The 21,235-nt window shown below is 51.7% G+C and overlaps 1 protein-coding gene across 1 annotated transcript in view; it reads right to left on the bottom strand.

Annotated features, from left to right (window-relative positions):
- The window catches only part of Usp30 (ubiquitin specific peptidase 30), a 28,648-nt gene extending 13,150 nt beyond the window's left edge, over nucleotides 1-15,498 (bottom strand). The window contains 6 exon segments of the mRNA XM_052755063.1: nucleotides 2,422-2,467; nucleotides 2,979-3,077; nucleotides 6,899-7,002; nucleotides 11,869-12,051; nucleotides 13,400-13,509; nucleotides 15,341-15,498. Of these exon segments, the coding sequence (XP_052611023.1) occupies nucleotides 2,422-2,467; nucleotides 2,979-3,077; nucleotides 6,899-7,002; nucleotides 11,869-12,051; nucleotides 13,400-13,509; nucleotides 15,341-15,423 (625 nt within the window). The 5' untranslated portion in view covers nucleotides 15,424-15,498.
- Between the last annotated feature and the right edge of the window lie 5,737 nt (nucleotides 15,499-21,235).

Here is a 21,235-nt window from a genome sequence, read left to right as displayed (position 1 = left end):
CGTGTGTAAGGCTGTGTACCATGGAGCAGACACCAAAAAGGATGCTAATGAGATCTGCAGATGCACACGCACTGTGGAGAGGGCAGGAGGAGGAGAGGATGCTAATGAGATCTGCAGATGCACACGCACTGTGGAGAGGGCAGGGGGAGAGGAGGATGCTAATGAGATCTGCAGATGCACACGCACTGTCGAGAGGGAGGGGGAGAGGATGCTAATGAGATCTGCAGATGCACACGCATGTGGAGAGGGAGCAGGAGGAGGATGCTAATGAGATCTGCAGATGCACACGCATGTGGAGAGGGCAGGAGGAGGGGAGGATGCTAATGAGATCTGCAGATGCACACGCATGTGGAGAGGGCAGGAGGAGGGGAGGATGCTGATGACATCGCAGATGCACACGCATGTGGAGGGGGCAGGAGGAGGATGCTAATGAGATCTGCAGATGCACACACATGTGGAGAGGGAGCAGGAGCAGGAGGAGGATGCTAATGAGATCTGCAGATGCACACGCATGTGGAGAGGGCAGGAGGAGGGGAGGATGCTGATGACATCGCAGATGCACACGCATGTGGAGGGGGCAGGAGGAGGATGCTAATGAGATCTGCAGATGCACACACATGTGGAGAGGGAGCAGGAGCAGGAGGAGGATGCTAATGAGATCTGCAGATGCACACGCATGTGGAGAGGGCAGGAGGAGGGGAGGATGCTGATGACATCGCAGATGCACACGCATGTGGAGGGGGCAGGAGGAGGATGCTAATGAGATCTGCAGATGCACACGCATGTGGAGAGGGAGCAGGAGCAGGAGGAGGATGCTAATGAGATCTGCAGATGCACACGCATGTGGAGGGGGCAGGAGGAGGATGCTAATGAGATCTGCAGATGCACACGCATGTGGAGAGGGAACAGGGGGAGAGGATGCTAATGAGATCTGCAGATGCACACGCACTGTGGAGAGGGAGCAGGAGGAGAGGATGCTAATGAGATCTGCAGATGCACACGCATGTGGAGGGGGCAGGAGGAGGATGCTAATGAGATCTGCAGATGCACACGCATGTGGAGAGGGAACAGGGGGAGAGGATGCTAATGAGATCTGCAGATGCACACGCACTGTGGAGAGGGAGCAGGAGGAGAGGATGCTAATGAGATCTGCAGATGCACACGCATGTGGAGAGGGCAGGAGGAGGATGCTAATGAGATCTGCAGATGCACACGCATGTGGAGGGGGCAGGAGGAGGATGCTAATGAGATCTGCAGATGCACACGCATGTGGAGAGGGAACAGGGGGAGAGGATGCTAATGAGATCTGCAGATGCACACGCACTGTGGAGAGGGCAGGAGGAGAGGATGCTAATGAGATCTGCAGATGCACACGCATGTGGAGAGGGAACAGGGGGAGAGGATGCTAATGAGATCTGCAGATGCACACGCACTGTGGAGAGGGAGCAGGAGGAGAGGATGCTAATGAGATCTGCAGATGCACACGCATGTGGAGAGGGCAGGAGGAGAGGAGGATGCTAATGAGATCTGCAGATGCACACGCATGTGGAGAGGGCAGGAGGCACAGGCATCCCATATAGCAAGGGAAGCTCAGAATAAACAACTTCTAGAGAACTGGGCTGCTCCTTGATTAGGATGGGGGTTAGTGAACAAAACGCTTGTGAGAAATTCTCCCTCTAGAATCAGGCAGTCCTCAGTGAGGTCTTGAGTCTGCTTATTAGTCATGTGATCTGGAAAATTACTTCACCTCTCTTCTCAATCTCTCTTTTTGAGACACAGAAATATGGTCTTATGCTATAGCCCGGGCTGACCTGAAACTCACTATATAGCCCAGGCTAGCCTTAAAGACACAGTAAATCCTCCTGCCTCAGTCTTGCATGTGTGGGAGTTACAGACGTGAGCCCACCCTTGGCTCCTGTAAATTTCATTTGATGGAGATGGTCACTGTCCCCTGTATCTGCTGTGGCCTCCGATGAGAGGCCGCACTGCCTGGGGCTGCCCGGGACTGACCGCCAGCCCGGGACTGACCGCCAGCCCGACTGCTACTGACCCAGAGGCTGTGCTGATTTCAACTCTTGAGAAAACAAAGATTTCTCAAGAGACCTAGGATTCTCTGTGGTGAAAGCTGAAGGACAGATTCTGTTTACTGAATTTTTCCCCGGGACCTAAAACTCCAGGGGAGGGGCCTCAGTAAGAGGAAGTGGAGGGAGAAGCCGAGTCAGGCTGGGGCTGGAGGACTCAGCTCCTCATACAAAGCTGTTTCCAGAACACTCCAGGCCCTCAGCAGGTGCATGGAGGTCCAGCGCAGGCCCAGCTGGACGCAGGCAGCAAGAGACACACACACAGAGCTGTCCTATCTAAAGGCACACAGTTGCTCTCTGTTTCCTCAGAAATACACATTGATCAATGGAAAGTGACTACCTCTCGTGTGGCAGGTGACTTGTCTGGGAGTCATTTCTGACTGCTGCTGTAGGGAGAAAAGAGAGACAAAAACTCAACTGCAACCCTTTTAACCGCCCTCACCACCCAGGAGCCTCATGAGTCCCCAAGCCACCTCTAACATCAAAACCAACGTTGTCCACAGCCCACTTCCTGAGGTGGCACCACCCGCCCTCTGGTTGGTTTCTGACGAGTTCCTTTACGGTGGCCGCAAAAACATGTCTCTTCTCTCTGGGATCCTTCCCTTTACCAGTCAACTCTACACTGTTACAGGGGACGAGCACTCACTCAGGGAACCCCGTGGCCCTTGCCCCTCTAACAGAGAAAACAAGCCCGTCTCTCCTCCAGCACAACCCAAGCTGCAGCAATAGGCCTCTTAAGGAGCCTGCCACGCCCAGCGCACACACTGCCGGGAGTGTGCAGTTTAAGGGTTGCCGGCCTCGCACCCCCGTCACTGGGTCTCGCACTCGCGTCTAGGCCTTACAAAGACCGTGTGTCCTGCACTCACTGAATGCGCAGACAGACACTGAAGCCATTACCTCCAGGGAATGAACGTCAAACAGGTGAGTGACTCGAGGCTGCCGGTCCCGCTCGTCTTCCAGTGAGGAGGTGATGACATGGAATAACTCGTGAGCATCCTGTCAAAGGACAAAGAATCCTTGAGAGAGGCTCCTGAGGCAAGGCCAGGCTCATTACCCACACCATGTGCAGCAGACCCGACCCTTACTCAGGGTCCCACTCACTGAAGGAGACCTGTACCCCACTCCAGGGGGGGAGCTTTTTTTGTTTTGTTTTTTGTTTTTGTTTTTGTTTTTTGAGACAAGGTTTCTCTGTGTAGTATTGATGCCTGTCCTGGATTTCACTCTGTAGACCAGGCTGGCCTTGAACTCACAGAGATCCACCTGGCTCTGCCTCCCGAGTGCTGGGACTAAAGGTATATGCCACCACTGCCCAGCCTGATTTTTTATTGATAAAGATTAATTAGATTAACATTTCACTTGCAGCGCTCCGCCCGCTGGCTTCTGTGAGGGATTATGCTAAGAATGTAAATGCATAAACACCTGCGTGAGTCTCTGCTTACAATTCTTGGACCGTGCCCGGAGGTGGCACTGCTGGGTCCTATAGCAGGAAATGCCTCTAAGGAGCAATCTGAAAGCCCTCCTTCCCAAGCTGCTGTAGCCTGCTCGCTGATCGTGGCTTCTTCTCTCCCTGCACAGGCTCTGGGCTGCAGGCCTGTGGATGCCACCCCGAGTCTCACCGCACACGGGTCCAGGTGACCGTTTTACACTGGTTAAGTGCAGATCCTATACTTGAGCTCAGCTTCAGGCCATAGTAATCAGATCTTTCAGTTTTTATTCACTTTTTGGCTTTGCGGTGCTGGCTTTGGAAACCAGGGTCACATGCATGCCAGCACACTGGACACTGAGCTCACCCAGCTTCTGAAAGGTCCACATCCAGCCGGTGATGGCCAGCTCTGACAGAGAAAGGCCTCCCCTGACCTGCATGCAGGGCCTTCTAAGAAGAATGAGGCCCACATGCTCCTGAGAACTCAGACAGGCTCCAGCCCTGGCTTCTTCTGTGTTTCCACAGCACACCAAGCTTACTCCAAGGTCAGGCTTGCCCTGACCTTCAGTGTTCCCCCTCCCCTTCCCATCCTTCAGACCTCCCACCCCCACCCCTGCTCTAAAGGACACCCTGACAACAATCCAGTCACTCACTGCACTCTCCTCCCCACCATCCACTAGGCCAAACCAGCATGAAACTTGAGGCCCCAGCTCCTAAACACACCCCAAACTCCAAACCTCTTCAGGCCCTGCCTAGGCCGCACCTGAGCTATACCGTTCTGGGCTGGGTCCCAGCAGCAGCCTCCCACCTTTCCTCAGCTGCCAATCATGCCCTGACAATGCTTCCCTGCTGTGCTGGCTACTTTAATGTCACCTCCACACAAGCTGGAATCATCAGAGAGAAGGGAACCTCAACTCAGAAAATGCCTCCATAAGACTGGGCTGGAGGCTGCAGCTGGACAGATGGCTCAGAGGTTAAGAGCACTGGTTGCTCTTCCAGAGGTCCTGAGTTCAATTCCCAGTACCCACATGGTGGCTCACAACCATCTATAATGAGATCTGGTGCCCTCTTCTGGCCTGCAGGCATATATGCTGGCAAAATACTGTATACATAATAAATACATCTTAAAAAAAAAAAAAAAGTTTGGGCTGTAGGCAAGCCTGTGGCGGGCATTTTCTTAATTAGTGATTGATGGAAGAAGACCCAGCCCATTGTGGGCAGTGCTGTTCCTGGGTTGGTGGCCCTGGGTTCTATAAGAAAGCAAGCTGAGCAAGCCATGGGGAGCAAGCCAGTAAGCAGCACCCCTCCATGGCCTCTGCATCAGCTCCTGCTTCCAGGTTCCTGCCATGCTTGAGTTCCTGTCCTGACTTCCCTCAATGATGAACAGCATTATGAAAGTGTAAGCCAAATTAACCCTTTCCTCCTCAACTTGCTTTTGGCCATGGTGTTTCTACACAGTATGCAACAGTAACCCTAACTAGGATACTCTTCAAACAGAAGTCACAGCAAACCAGAACACTAGTTCATAATTTTAAATTTCTAATTTAGCCAGGCAGTGGTGGCACACACCTTTAGTCCCAGCACTGGGAGGCAGAGGCAGGCGGATCTCTGTGAGTTCGAGGCCAGCCTGGTCTACAGAGTGAGATCCAGGACAGGCTCCAAAGCTACACAAAGAAACCCTTTCTCGAAAAACCAAACTTTATTATTTTATTTAATGTAATCTGCAGTACTGGGGATGGGATCTGACTGAGCTCCATCCCAGTCCTTTCTGCACTTTTCATGTGGAGACAGCATCCCACTAACATGTGCAGCTCACAGCCTGGGCTGCCCCACTGCTCCCCCTTTCACCCTGCCAGGCTGCAAGCGCTCACCCAGGGGCAGGTGTGGAGGCCGCCATTAGCCAACAGCCCAGCCCAGCCCTGTCAGGGAGGAGAGGCAGCCGACAGCTGGCTTCTCCTGTACTCAAGCAGGCTGTGCCAGCCGGTCTGCAGGCTACTCGGGCTGTGAGGAAAGCGGTAATACTACAGAAGAGGGTCGGGGATGCGTGTGCACCTCAGTGCCAGACCCTTCCAATCCCGGCTCTGCCACTGACACAGCAGGTGACTGGGCAAGTCACTTTGCTCCTCTGAGCCTGTGTTCCCAACTGTCCCCTGACTCCTTACAGGGCTGGCACAGGGACGCAGTTAGGTAACACACATGAAGGACTGAACCTCGCGCATCTCTTACAGCTCCTGGTTTAGACACAAAATGGGCTGCCCACCAGCGTGATCTGGTTCTGGACTTACCAGATGGCAAGATGGTGCAGATGTGGGCAAGACCTACAGCAGGACCGATGCTCTGTCTGCTTTGAAGATGCTCTCCCCTCCCTGTGGCTACATCACTACTGGCCCATCAACTGCTGTGCACTGACTTTGGGAAACAGCCCCAAGGGTGACTTGGCTTAAGCAGGTCCTTGACAGAAAGTTGGGACTTACAATGTCCTTGGAGACTGACCTGAGAGTCTCTCTCTCAGCTAGGACACAGGGAAGGACCGCTGAGTCAGTCCAGCAGCTGAGGTCATTTCCAAACGGAGATGGAAACACATTCTAGCATACAAAGCAGCCAGCAAGAGAAACCGTCACACACTCATCACCCACTGTGTGTTTGAAACACAGCACAAACATGGCTTCCGATCGGGGAGGAACAAGATAAATCTGTGAGATCAAGGGTGGGGGCCACTCACCCCTTTCCCATGTTTCCACAGCCCCTCATCCAGCCCCAGGGTGGAAGAGTCTCTGAGGGGCTGCCCCCCTCCATACACAGTGGGACCAGGCCACTTGGAGACGCAGCTGCTGAAGCTGGGCCTGGGTGCCGGGGAAGCAGAGGGTGTCACCCTAGGGCCCAGTCCTGCTGGCCGCAGCCTCGGGGTCGCTCTAGGTAACAGTGGTCAGGAGGAGGTGTGCCAGATTCCAAAGACCACAGAGAAGGGGCAAAAGGAAGCACCAGCGTCCTGAGCCAAGTCCTGTGGCCGGGAGGGACACCTGCTCAGGGCCTGGGGACATTTTAAGCCCCCTCTGAAGACGGGTCTTTTAGAACAAGGGTATGGGCCGGAAGGTCTCTCACCACCTGGAGTGCAGAGTCAGAGAAAGGCAGAAGCTCTCCCTTGGGACACGGTTTCCGTGCCAAAGTGACAGAGAGTTTGTGTCCTCTCTAATCAGGACAGCAATGAGACACTGGAGCTCTGCTCACACACCACTAAAATGTCACAGAAAAGCAAGGGCTATAACTCAGTGGGAGTGCACCTGCCTAGCATATTCAAGCATATTCAAGGCCTTGGGCTTGATCCCCAGTGGCACGCACACGCACCCAGTCCCTAAGGAAAGGGGCTCTCCAAGGCTGAGCTTAGAGTGCTCACCTGTTCTTCAAAGGAAGAAATCTGCCACCTGTACATCCTCAGGACATCCAGCAGGCAGCTTGCATCCAAGACCTCATCCTCGGTGACTTCTTGGCAGGACAAAGCTGGGTATGAGAAAGAAAGACAACTGAGTCAGAGCAGAACCAGCCAGGAATGCTGCATACCACATGCAAAGTGACGACCCCGCCAGGTGACACCACAGCCCCCTCTTCCCTCACCTCTTTGGAGCCTCACACACTGCTGAGTCAGCAAGGAGGCATAACATGTTTGGTGAATGAATCTTTTTTTTTTTTTAAAGATTTTATTATTTATTTATGTATATGAGTGCTTTATCTGCATGTATAACTTAATGCCAGAAGAGGGCATCAGATCCCAATCCCACTAGAGATGGTTGTGAGCCACCATGTGGTTGCTGGGAGTTGAACTCAGGACCTCTGGAAGAACAAGCAGTGCTCCAAACTGCTGAGCCATCTCTCCAGCCACTGTTGAATGAATCTTAAGATTTCAGGAAGATACAAATTACCATCACTGATAAGGGGAGATGTAAGTCAGTTGAGTGTGATCTGAACTCATAATTCTCAAGGACTCTCACTACTAGGCCAACCCCACACCCGGCGTGGGTCACTTCTCCCCAGGGCTCTGCCATGGCTTCTCAGCCTTCGCTCATGTTCATGTGCTTCTGACCACCAGGCACCAAGTGTGTTAGGATGCATAAAGCAGACGAATGCATTACTTCGTAACCAAAAGTACAAAAACACCCAAAAGTTTGTCTAGCATAGTGCATGGGCCACAGTCCCAGCTACTGAGAACTGCTAAGGTAGGAAGATTTCTTGACCCCAGGAATTCGGGACCAATCTTGGCAACAGAACAAGGACCCATCCCAAATAATAGCAATGAAGAATGTAAATTATAAAAAGATAGAGTTGGGTCAGGTAGGGATTCACGGCTCTGTCTACACCTAGGGTCAGCTCCTTCTCCCTCGGGTAGCAGGCTGTCCAACTACTCGGCTCCGTGGGTGAAGCACAGAGGCAGGCACAGGCAAACGACACACACAGACTGGACACTGACAGACAGACAGACAGCCCAGGGCTGGAGGGGTCTGCAGTGGTTAAAGGCACTTGTAGCTCTATCATGAGGCCTGGAGTTCAGAGCCCAGCACTAACATCGGTGGCTCTCCAGCTAAGGGATCTGGCGCCCTCTCCTGGTCTCCAAGGATACCCACACAGATGCACACAGACACAAAAACAACAAAAAATAAATCGAAGCTGGGTGTGGTGGCGCACGCCTTTAATCCCAGCACTCGGTAGAGGCAGGCGGATCTCTGTGAGTTCGAGGCCAGCTGGGATACATAGGGAACTCCAGGACAGCCAGGGCTATACAGTGTCTGTCTGTCTGTCTGTCTGTCTGTCTCTCTCTCTCTCTCTCTCTCACACACACACACACACACACACACACACACACACACACACACACACACAATCAACAACGACAGAAGACAGGGAGCCCTGGACTGGTCACAGGCCACAGAGTGCTGACTCTCATTCTGACCAGAGGCTTCCAGGCACAGTGCGCGGGGCCATGTTGCTCAAGTGGCAGATAAAGGAAGGATCTGCAGTCTCAGGTCCTGTGATCCACACATAACACAGCGCAGACCGTTTCTACCCCTTGGTGTGCAGTCAGGGCTCTGACTCCAGGGGTGAGAACACTGCTGACCTCCTGCCCCCAGCGCAGCCCCATCTGAGCTGTCTGACATGGCCAGAAGCTGAGGGCCAGGGCACGGGAGGCAGCTACCTATGAGGTGAGCACCTTAGCCCAGCTCTTCACCCTCCAGGACAAAGGCCACAGAGCCGAGAAGGAACCACACTCCTGGGAAAATGTCAACGACTGCCTGGAACACCGTGAGGCAATCTGGCAAGGTCACCGGCAGTTTCATAACCTGCCACCCCCAGCACAGCTCCTCAGTCTACCTGAAGAAACACCTCTGTGCACCAATGGCCATGGGCAGAGACGCTTGCCGCAGCCTGGAAGAAGGCTCAACAGCAGGGATCACAGACACCCTGAGCTGAGAATCGAGGGAGGTGCAAAGGTTAAGGAGGAGGATGCACAAGGCGCCAGGGCCGGAGAGGCCGCGCGGCAGTTAAGTTCAGTTCCCAGGACCCACGCCGGGCAGCTACCACCACCTGTAGGTCCAGCTCCAGGGGACCCAATGTCCTCTTCTGGCCTCCACGACACCCACATACATGCGCCCACTCCCCCACATACACATCAATTTTTAAAAGAAAAAAATTCTAATAGAAAAGTACTCCTAAAAACTAACAACAAAAACCCTAAACAACCCAACTCACACCCAGGCAGAACCCTGAGCAGCCACTGCTCCTAAAACAATGGCCGACAGGCAGATGAAGAGCTGCCGTGATCACTTAATCACCAGAGAAACGCCAATGCCAGAAAAAAATCACCACCCCATGTGCATGTGTGTAGATGTGTGTGTCTATGGGGGCCAGAGTTGGACATCACAGCACCTCATACACATATATGTAGCTGTGTGTGTCTATGGAGGACAGAGCTAGATGTCCAGCTTCTTCCTCTACCACTCTCCACCCTATTTTTTGAGACCGACACACTCACTCAACCTGGAACTCATTGATTGGCTAGACTGGCTGGCCAGTGGGCCTCGGGGCCTCGCCCGGCTGCCTCGCATTCCTACGACTGCAGCTCGCGCCACCACAGCCTTTGGTGGGGGTCCACACGCCCGAGCAGTGAGCGCTCTGCGGTGGACCCTTCTCAGCCCCTTGCCCCGACTGTGAGAGCATCAGGTGCTTCGGCAGCGGGACAGCAGCGTGGTGCGTGAAACTGTCCCTAACTGCAGCACGGCACCGAGATCACCTCCGTGAGACTTCTTCCTAGAAAGCAGCCATCAGCTCTTACGTCGCCGAAATGAAACCACACTGTATTTTCTTCCCGCTCCTTTAACTTAACATTATTCCCTCTCCCAAGTTAAAAGAGAGCAAACTGGTAAAAAAGCCACTGGCCCCTCGGCCTTCTGTTCGGCACCCACAACCCTGGGTGTTTATGAACATTCTGGAGACCCTTGCGCATGCACAGTGTGTTATCCAGATTTTAACAAGTGCCATCAAGGACAGTTCAACAGTTTAAAAGAAAAAAACTTTTGCTCAGAACTGAGTTTGGGATTGGTAAGATGGCTTGGCAGACAAGGGTGCTTGCCACAAAGTCTGATGCCCTGAACTGGATCAGGAACCAAGGGGCAGAAGGAGAACAGGCTTCCACGTGTTGTCTTCTGACCTCCACACACGCCATGCCATGCGTGTGTACCCAAACACAAACACACAGGTAAATCAACAAATGTAAACCTTTTTGCATGTGGATTTAGAAATAATGAGGCTGGACAGGAGACTTCAAATCCCTAGGGGCTGGAGGGATGACTGGACAGTCAAGAGCTTGGCTGCACTTACAGAGGACTCAAGTTCGGTTCCCAGAACTGCCAGTAACTCCAGCTCCAGGGGACCCGACACTATCCTGGCCTGCACAGGCACCCATGTAGACACAAAAATAAAAAGCACTTCACAGCCGGGCGGTGGTGGCGCACGCCTTTAATCCCAGCACTCGGGAGGCAGAGCCAGGTGGATCTCTGTGAGTTCGAGGCCAGCCTGGGCTACCAAGTGAGTTCCAGGAAAGGCGCAAAGCTACACAGAGAAACCCTGTCTCGAAAAACCAAAAAAAAAAAAAAAGCACTTCACATCTTTCCCCAGACACTCACAGCAGCCACCAGGAAGACTTCTGGCCATGAGATGCTCAGGCCAGATGGCACCGGCCATGGTGCAGGGCTCCCAGGGCGCTTCTACAGCACATTCGAGAAAGGTCAAACTAAACGCCACCCCATCGCAGTGTGCGCACCCCGGCTAACAGCTGCCAGGCTCTGGGATTCGCAATCTGCTTTTTAATCTTTTCTGACAGGCAAAAAGAAACAAATCCTAAGAGCCTTTATTTGTATTTCTTTCGTGAATGATCTTATTTCTTGGGCCAAAACACTCACTTTTTAAAAAACTTCTTATAGTTGAACTGCTTGTGTGGTATGGATTTATTTACTTATTTTTGGTTTTCTGAGACAGGGTTTCCCTGTGTAGCCCCGGCTGTCCTGGAACTACCTCTGTGGACCAGGCTGGCCTCGAACTCACAGAGGTCCGCCTGCCTCTGCCTCCCGAGTGCTGGGATTAAAGGTGTGCGCCACCACCCCCAGATAAACTGACAATTTTTTAAATAGATGGTTCCATTTTATTTTATTGGTGAGAAGGCTTTGTAAGTCAAGACACCTGCAACCAAATTCACAACCTGAGGTCAGCCTCCAGGACCACACAGCAGCAAAGAACCAGAGCTGTCCTGACCGTCCTGTGCGAGCTGTGTCACACAAGCACATACACACACACACACACACACACACACACACACACACACACCGACCGTCCTGTGTGAGTTGTGTCACACAAGCGCACACACACACACACACTGACTGTCCTGTGTGAGCTGTGTCACACACACACACACACACACACACACACACACACACACACACACGCATGCACGCACACACTGACCATCCTGTGTGAGCTGTGTCACACACACACACACACACACACACACACACACACACACTGACCGTCCAATGTGAGCTGTGTCACACACACACACACTAAATACAACTTCTTAACATTTCTGACTGATTTAATTTGAATCGAATTGATCTTAATAAAAATTAGTTAGAAAGTAAATTTTAATCTGATTTCATCTAAACCTCTTAGGTTCTGAGTGCCACCCCCCTCCCCCACCCCTCCCCTCCCCCACCCCACCCCTCCCCCACCCCCTCCGCCGTGTCCTTCTCTACAAAGTGGCTCCTAAGCCCTTCTCTGTCATCTAGTCACTGAAGATGCACACCCCTCAAGTCCCCACTCTACCTTTCAGGAGGTTCAGCAGCGTCAAGGACAGGCACTGGTGTGTGTGGGGCCCCTGCTGGTCCCTGGAGTACTGGGTGGTGAACTCTTCCAGCCACTTGACGAAGGCGGGGCAGGCAGACAAGCCCTGCAGCAGTGAGTTCATGAAGCAGGTGTTCCCTAAGTTGACGAGCCCAGGCACGAGCCCTAAGGGAGCGGGAGGGTAAGAAGAGGACAGTGCGTCACGTTGGGCCGACCTTCTCTCTCCCACCTGGGACCCTGCGTCTGCAGGGGAGCCCTCAATTGAGATCCGCCCTGAGCAAGACTGGGCACCGGGCATTCTCTGCTGTAAACTCTGAGCCACAGGAGAGCCCTCTGTGCTGTGTCCTCTCTGAAACCCTTCCAGGTGCCTGGCACAGACAGTAAATGGACAAAAGCAGCAGCCACGCCCTCCTCGTCACCCTCACCCCCTCCTCCTCACCCTCACGCTCCCCTTTAGTGAGAGAACAGTGTCCTCACAGCAGCTGCAACTGAACTGCCTCCCAGGACAATGCTTTGTTCTCGCCAGGGACCAAGAAGACACTGACTCTGGTCAGTCTGCAAAGACAGCAGCCCCAGCTGACAGGATGCCCTCTTTTCCTCTTCTGCCAAAACTCAAGAACTCAGCACATAGAGCCCAGGCTGGCCTTAGCCTCGGAGCCTCCTACCTCGGCCTCCTGGGTGCTGACTGTGTGCTCTATCAAGCCTTGCTGGATAGGAAACTTCTCAGACACCCGTGAAAACACATACCGACCCCTTGTTTAACAAGGGTCAGATTTTGTAACAGACTTTGCTTCCTCCTCCCCCTTCTCTCCTGCCCTCCTCTCTCAGAAAAACCACTCCTGTGATGTAATGGTCAGCTGCAGGACTGAAAATACAATTACACATTAATGAGAACCTCAGACAATTGAGCCACTTGAAACATAATTACAAAGCATGTTTCTCCCCCCCCCCCACCTGACCCCTCCCCCCCCCACCTGACCCCTCCCCCAGGTCTTGCCTATGTAACCCTGCCTGGGCTGGTACTTGCTTTAGAGCACAGGCTGGATTTGAACTCAAGGCAAGGCATCCTCTTGCTCCAGCATCCTGAGTACTGGAATTACAGGCATGAGCCACTGGGCCAGCACAAAGCATGTCTTAAAAACAAGTGCAGGCCGGGCGGTGGTGGTGCACGCCTTTAATCCCAGTACTCAGGAGGCAGAGGCAGGTGGATCTCTGTGGGTTCGAGGCCAGCCTGGTCTACAGAGCGAGATCCAGGACAGGCTCCAAAACTACACAGAGAAACCCTGTCTCAAAAAAAAAAAAAAAAAAAAAAAAAAATCAAGTGCAAAAAGGTGCTAAAACAGAGCCTTCCCACCACAGGGTGGGAAGCGGGGCTCTGCAATGTTCCACTTCATAGACCACAGCCCTCACTTTCAAGGTGAGAGGACCAACCACCCAATCCCCCGGCCTCCTCTACTGCCTTCAAACAAAAAAGGGTCAAGTCAAAGACCACGATGCAGGGCCCCAGCCCTACCTTTTCTCCGCTTCTTCCTTTCTGTAATGGGACCCCAGATAACATATATTCCCGCTGCAAGAGCAGCGGCGATTCCGCCTATCACTCCCCAGTTCTTCATGACTTTATATCTAAAAAGGAAAAGACGGTGCTGTCATTTGGTCTCACAGCAGCAGGTGGGTACACAGATACAGGGAGAGGGGCATTGTGTCAAAATAACCCCCCAACCCGCAAGCTTTAAATATACACCAGTCAGATTGTGTTCTGAAGCGGGGCAGTGGTGGCACCAGCCTTTAATCCCAACACTCAGGAGGCAGAGGCAGGTGGATCTCTGTGAGTTTGAGGCCAGCCTGGGCTACAGAGTGAGTTCCAAGACAGCCAGAGAAAACACCAAAAAAAGAGATTGTGTCTTGAAAATCAGGATTGCTTAAGCACTAAGATCCAAAACTGGGGGTTGGGAGTGGGGATGCCCCTGGGAATCCTCATCATCACACTATCTACCTTATTCCTTCAGGCGGGGCCTCATTTGAACCCAGAGCTCCCTGACCTAGCTAACCAGGCTCCCTTGCCTCTTCCTGCCAAGTGCAGGGACCATGCCAGGCTACCTGGTGCTCACATGGCTTCTGGGGGTCTGAACTCCGGTCCTCACGCTTGCTGCTAGTGCAGGAAGCTCCCGAACGCCTGAACCACCTCCCCAGGCGCTCCCTATTTATCTCTTTATTTACATATCTTTTCAGACAAAGTCTCCCTCAGTCACCCAGACTAGCCTTTAACTCACTCTGCAGCCCAGGCTGGCTTTGAACTCAGAGTCCTTCCGCCTCAGCCTCCTGAGCAATTGGAATGACGGAGCTGTGCACCACACCTGGCTTTAGAAATGGATTTCTCTTTGAGAATACTAAACAATGCAACAGCGATCTTCTGTAAATTCACAAAATTAAAGATTCCTTTATTTCAGGCTTGACTTGAACCCCGACACCATTCCTCTACTACAGATAAGGAAACTGCAGGAGTATCCAAAACACAATTTTAAGGCAAACCACACATACGTGTAACATGTACCCACACATGTGTAATACATTTTTACCCTAATGTTTGGACTGTATGAAGTGGATTTTCCCCTCAGTACCAGGGACTGAACCTAGCTAATCATGAATTTCAAATCAATTTTTGTCCTTCCAGGATGAGTGCATAGAATGGCACAGAGCCTGGCTGGAAAAAAAAAAAAAAACAGTCTGCTGGAGAAGGAGGTCACAGCACACCTGCCTGGCATACACTCAACGGGAGAAACTGAGGGACACAATGTTCACTGACAGGTTCCTCTACAGAATGGTATCATAAGGCGATTAGGAGACCCTGGGAGCTGAGCCCGGCCCTGCTCTCAGGTCAGCTTGTTAGACGACAGGCAAGACCTATGCAAGGCTTAGTTCCCACCGCTAGCATGCCGACACCGGACAGGTTGGACACTGGGGGCGTCCAAGCAGGACAAGGCGCTGTTAACCTGCCCCAGTATCCCAGGAAGCCAACTCCAAGCAACAGGTCCCAGCAGTCAGGGTGAGCAATGGGGGTGTGGCCCCAGGCCTTGGGAACATAGACGTGGACAGGCTGGGGTACAGGCAGGGGTCCTAGCAGGAACGAGGAGCCTTAAGTTGGCACAGACCGGGCAGCCTCGCAGAGCCGAGGGGCTCCGACAGCTTGGAGACCGGCGCGGTCTGAGACGCAGAAGGGAGAATTGCCAGCAGAGCAGAGGTGGGAGACTGGCATACAACAAACAGGAGGGGACGTGCAGGCCTGGGAAGACTGTGGGCCTGGGGGTCCGGGTCTGGGGCCACCGCCAAGGGCTGCGGGGCCTCGCAGGCCGCGGCCACTGCAGGGACGACAAGGCGGCGCTGGGCCGCGGCCTCTGTCTCGGCCGGGTTGACGCAGGCCTGGAGGCCCCGGGCCCGCCACTCTCCGCCCGCTCACCTGACGGCCGCCCCGGTGCGCAGGAAGCGCTGGAGGGCCTTGTCGGCCGCCGTCCTCGCCGCCTGTGCCCGGGAACTCAGCATCACGGCCGCCGTCGCCGCCGTCGCCGCCGCCGCCGCCAGCCGCCGCCCCCCGCCCGCAGCAGCGGAATGAAGATCCCAGTGCGCGAGGTTCCCGAGGCGGCGGAACCCGCCGTAGCGACCCCGCCTCGGATGGGGGGAAAAGGAAGAACGACGAACCGGAAGTTGCTGCCACCGGACAGCAATAGTGGACGGACGAGCTCTCCCCGCTTCCTTTTCTCTTAGCAACCGCGACCTGGTTCGTTGCTAAGGGAGGCTTCCCGGGGCCCTGGACTCCTTCTGAAGCTGTGAGCCCTCTTCTTTGCTCAGGCTTCATTCAGAAACGCAGACGCTCCGCCTTCGGGGCAGAGCTCGGGTCGTGTTTCGTGTGGAAAAGCTGTTATTAAACTGAGAATTAAAAAAAAAAATGGTTCCTGGCGCACGCCTTTAATCCCAGCACTCGGGAGGCAGAGGCAGGCGGATCTTTGTGAGTTCGAGGCCAGCCTGGTCTCCAAAGCGAGTTCCAGGAAAGGCGCAAAGCTACACAGAGAAACCCTGTCTCGAAAAACCAAAAAAAAAAAAAAAAAATGGTTCCATCTTTGATTTAGGGCTGGCGAGATGGCTTTATAAAGGCACCTGCCACCACCAAATCTCACAACCTGAGTTCAGTCCCCGGGACCACACGGTAAAAGGGAACCAAAGTTGTCCTGACTTCCTTACACACAACACGCACACATACACACGCACACACAACACGCACACATACACACGCAAATGCACATATACATTGTTGTCATAAAACAACTTGAGGTACTTTGTTCTCTCCTTCCAACACGTGGGTTGAAACCCAGGTCATCAGGTTTGGCAGCAAGCGCTCTCACGGGCTCAACCATCTCGCCAGCCCTGTTTCTTAAGTGTGCTAAGTTCGGTGATAGGAGGAACATACTGACATTTTCTATATAACTTTTATATTTCCCCAGTCAGGAACCTACTAAACAGTGATTTCCCATTCCTTTCTCTCCACAGTATCTACTTTATATTTTGTCCGTATGGGTGTGTCATTTCTACATGCTGTGTGATGAATTCAATTATCTGGCCTTTTATGCCTGGCTTTTTTCAATTAGCATAATGTTTTCAAGGTGCATCCGCAGTGTAGTTTCCATCAGACTTCATTCTTGGTCAGTGAACACACATTTGGTGATCTGGAGACCCAGATCGTCCTGCCTCCACCTCCTGAATGCTGGTCTTGCAGGGCCACCATGGCCACTTTTGTGCACTGTCGGGAGTTGAACACGGGGCTTCAGGCATGCTAGTTGAACACTCTCCCAACTGAGCTACACCCCAGGTTCCCCTTCTCGGCTTCAGTGAATAGTGTTGCTTTTAAACATTGATGCACAAGTATCTGCTGGAGTTCTTGCTTTTGCTTACATTGAGGAGAGAGATGGGAGTCCAGTGGGGGGTCTGTTCTAGTTTCACTTCTTTCGCAGTGATAAACTATCCTGACAAAAAGCAACCGAGGAAACGAAGGGTTTCTTCTAGCTCCCAGTTCCAGGCTACAGTCTACTGTTGTAGGGAAGCCACAGTGGTGGGAACTTGAGGTAGTGAGTCTCTTCACATCAACAGCCAAGAGCAGAATAGATGGCCAGGCTCTGGTGGTGCATGCCTTTAATCCCAGCCCTCAGGAGGCAGAGGCAGGCAGATATCTGAGTTTGAGTCCAGCCTTGTCTACAGAGCGAGTCCTAGATGAACCAGAACTACACAGAGAAACTCTGTCTCTCAAAACCAAAAGAATAATAATAAAAATAAAATTAAAATAAAGACACATAGGGCATACTAATGTAGACAGCTGCTGTTGAGACTCACTTCCCAGGTGACTCTAGGTTGTGTCCAGGTGATGAAGCTAATTATCATGGGGTCACATATCAACTCAAGAGCATTTGAATCTATCATTGAGAAGATAGAAGATGCTACTGACGAGCATTTGCATGTCATGTCATTATATGATGACACACACACACACACACACACACAGAGTCATATATATAATTTTTGGAGGAGGGCCTTAAGCTCAATGTGTAGACAAAGACAACCTTGGATTCCTGCTCTTCATAAGTGCTGGGATTACAGGCTTGCACCACCGTACCCAGTTTTATTCAGTGCTGGGGTTGGAACCCAGAACTTCATGCATTCCAGGCAAGCCTCTACCAGCAGAGCCGCATCTCCAGCCCTGCACGGGATACCTTTAGGATAGTGTCAACCTCGTGGACCACTCAGCTGAGGCTAGGACTCATGCTACCCAATGCGGTATAGTGCAGAGGTGGGGTCGACGTCACAAATGAGTATGGGTGGGACAAACTGCAACTAACAGGTAACTATGAGGTAAAAAGTAGCCAAGAGAGGGTAGGGAGTTGGCTCAGTGGGTTAAGTACTTGTTGTGCAACCATAAAGACCACAGTTTGGATCCCCCAGAACCCATATAAAGTGCCAGGTGGGAGTGGAGGTGTCCCGGAAGTAAGTCCTGGCATACAGGAGGTGGGTGCAGGGTATCCCAAGAACAGACCAGACAGACTGACTGAAACGACTAGCTCTGGAATCAAGGGAGACACTGGATGTCAACCGTGTGACTCCACACCTGTGCGCACACACACAAGTGCATGCACCTGCACACACACGTGCAACCCCACAGATGTGAACACAAGCATACACATACACCACAAACACACACAGGGAAAGAAAAGTGGTTATGAGTGAGTTCATAGAGATGGCTGCAGGCTGTTAGGCACAAATATCGCTCGGTCAATAAACGCTGACGGGTAATAGTTTGGAGTTTTAGAAGTCATTTTTCTAGTTGAAATGTGATGTCCCCCAAAGGCCTATGTGCTCAAAGCATGGGCCCCCAGAGGCTCCTGATGTTGGAAGGCAGGGAAAATGTTAGGAGTTGGGGCCTTGTGGAAGGGACTAGCTTCTAGGAGTGTGCTTTTTACATTTTTGTATTTATTGTTTGAAATTGTGTGTAGATGTGTGTGTGCAGTACTTGAGGAGGCCAGAAGAGGGCATCAGATCCCATGGAGCTGGGAATCAAACTCGGGTCCTCTCGAAGAGCAGCAAGCGCTCTTAACCATGGAGCCATCGCTCTGGCCCATGGCTTTCATGGTGTTTTGTTTTGTTTTGCTTTATTTAAGTTCCCAAAGTGCTGGGAACGGAACTGGGGTTCTGCTTTCTCCAGCCCCTGTATCATGCTTTTGAAGGTTGCATTTGGACTCCAGACCGTTCCTCTCTGCCTCCTGGCTGCCTTAAAGCAAGTTGCTGTTCTTTGTCACCATTTTCGGCAACGATGTTGTCTTCCCATCCCAGGCTGAATGGGCATGGATTGACATCCCTGAACATTTGAGAAACACACACACACACACACACACACACACACACTATACATACACTACACATAGACACACTTTTTAAGTGTTCATCACAGGTATTTTGTCACAGCGTTACAAGCTACCACACTATACTTGGTTTCTCAGTTTTGAATATATTTGAGTTATCCAGTGTTTTAGTAACTCAGAGCCTTCAACTACACTCACAAATGTAGTGGGTAGCCACCCCCACTGAGGCTTCAATAACTCTCATGCCTACAAGGCGGAGAGAGGACCCTGAAGACCCGAGTTCTGGATGGGCTGACTCTCTTGGTTCTTGGATCCTGGACGCTGGAGGTAGACTGAGCAGAGTTCTTCAGAGAACACCACTGGACTGCACTTCACCTTTCCCAGACCCTGTTACCTATCCCTTCACTTGTAAGTTACCCCACAAAATAAACCTCCCTTTTAACTACGTGGAGTTGCTGTAATAATTAAACCAATACACAAAGGATGGTTTTGTTTGAGAATCTCAAAGAAAGCCTGGAGCCTGAGGGTGCAGTCCTCAGAAGCAGACTGAGCTTTAGTTTCAGATTGACCCCTACCTGGCTGTGTGTAAATTATTTATGGTTCTGAGACCTGTTTCCTCATGTCACATGGGGATAGAGCATAACCTGTTTCACGGGAATGTTTGTGAAGAATCTTGGAAACAATGGATGTTAAGAACACTGCAGGTACAGAAGGCAGGCAGATCTCTGTGAGTTCGAGGCCAGCCTGGTCTACAGAGTGAGTTCCAGGACAGCCAGGGCTACACAGAGAAAAACCATCTTGAAAAAAAAAAAAAAAAAAAAGAACACCCTGTGTTTGGAACACTCTGCTCTAGATTTTCAAGGTTTTTGTTCGATTGTTTAATTTTCAGTTTTTGTTGTTTCGATTTAGTTTAATTTTGTAGTGTGTGTGTGTGTGTGTGTGTGTGTGTGTGTGTGTGTGTGTGTGTGCATCTGTGTGCAGGTGACTGTGGAGAGCACCAGATCCCTTGGAACTATAATTATTATTATCAGTTGCGAGCCATGCAAAGTAGGTGCTGGGAGCCAAATTCAGGTCCTCTGAAAGAGAAGCAAATGTTCTAACCACAGAGCTATCTCTCCAGCCCTTGGCTTTTATGTTGTTTTTGTTTGTTTGTTTGTTTGTTTGTTTTCGAGACAGGGTTTCTCTGTGTAGCTTTGCGCCTTTCCTGAAACTTGCTTTGGAGACCAGGCTGGCCTCGAACTCACAGAGATCCACCTGCCTCTGCCTCCCGAGTGCTGGGATTAAAGGCATGCCCGCCGCCGCCGCCGCCACCACCACCACCATGTTTTTGAGACAAGGTCTCACTCTGCTGACCTGGCTGGCCTCCAACTCCTGGCTAACTTCCTGCCTCAGTCTACCAAGGGTGAGTGAGGACCACAGGCCTGAACCACCACACCTGGCTCTGGGTTCTTCTTTAGTGTGTGTTATCTGCTTGTCTGCTTGTCTGCTTGTCTGTCTGTCGGGACTTGAAGATGTGTTAGATGATGATGGCTTCCAGTTCTGAGATTGGTGTCCTTGCATCCTGTAGCAACTCCTCTTCCAGTTTGTTAACAATAAAATTTTTAAAAAAAATTAAGAAAAATAATAAAGTGGTTGGGGGAGGGGACTACAGAGATGGTTGGGAGCACTGACAACCCTTCCAGAGGACCTGAGTTTGGTTCCCAGCACCCACATGGTAGCTGATAACCATTTGTAAATCCAGTTCCAGGGGGGAACTGACGCCCTCTTATGGCCTGTGAGCACTGCATACATGTGGTTGTACATACACACATGCAGGCAAGCACCCATACACATAAAATAAAAACTGTATGTTTAAAGGTGGTGGGGGGCTGGAGAGTTGGCTCAGCAACGAAGAACACTTGCTTCGCTTCCAGAGGACCCATGTTGGAGGCCTGAGACTCAAGTTCCAGGGAATCAAATACCCTCTTCTGGCTTCTAGGTGCACACACACACACACACACACACACACACACATGCACATGCATGCACATGTGCACACACATACATTATAAAAAATTAGAAAACACTGTTTCTCGCTTTTTTCTGTCTCTGGGATCTTCCATCCAATCATGGCTCTTGTATATAGGAAGCATGGGAGCTGCCATCTTGGTAGCTGAATATTTTTCTCTTTTCTCCATTTCTTTACACTAGGACCAGAAGCTTCCACTCTAGGCTTCTGAGGACCTCTTTAAATGTCCAGGCACCAGGCCCACCCCCAGGAGGCTCAATAGCCTTGGATGGAGTCAAGTGATTATGGACAACTTGAATTGAGGATCACTCACTGGTGATATTCTCTCTCTCTCTCTTCCTCTCTCTCTCTCTCTCTCCTCTCTCTCTCTCTCTCTCTCTCTCTCTCTCTCATCACTCTCTCCCTGCCTCCCTCCCTTTATGGCATCTCACTCTGTAGGCAAAAG

This window comes from Peromyscus californicus, unplaced genomic scaffold (assembly GCF_007827085.1).
Source record: "Peromyscus californicus insignis strain IS unplaced genomic scaffold, ASM782708v3 Scaffold_2__1_contigs__length_46816999, whole genome shotgun sequence".
In the NCBI taxonomy this organism is placed as follows: Eukaryota; Metazoa; Chordata; class Mammalia; order Rodentia; family Cricetidae; genus Peromyscus; species Peromyscus californicus.
This window is presented reverse-complemented; position numbering and strand designations above follow the sequence as displayed.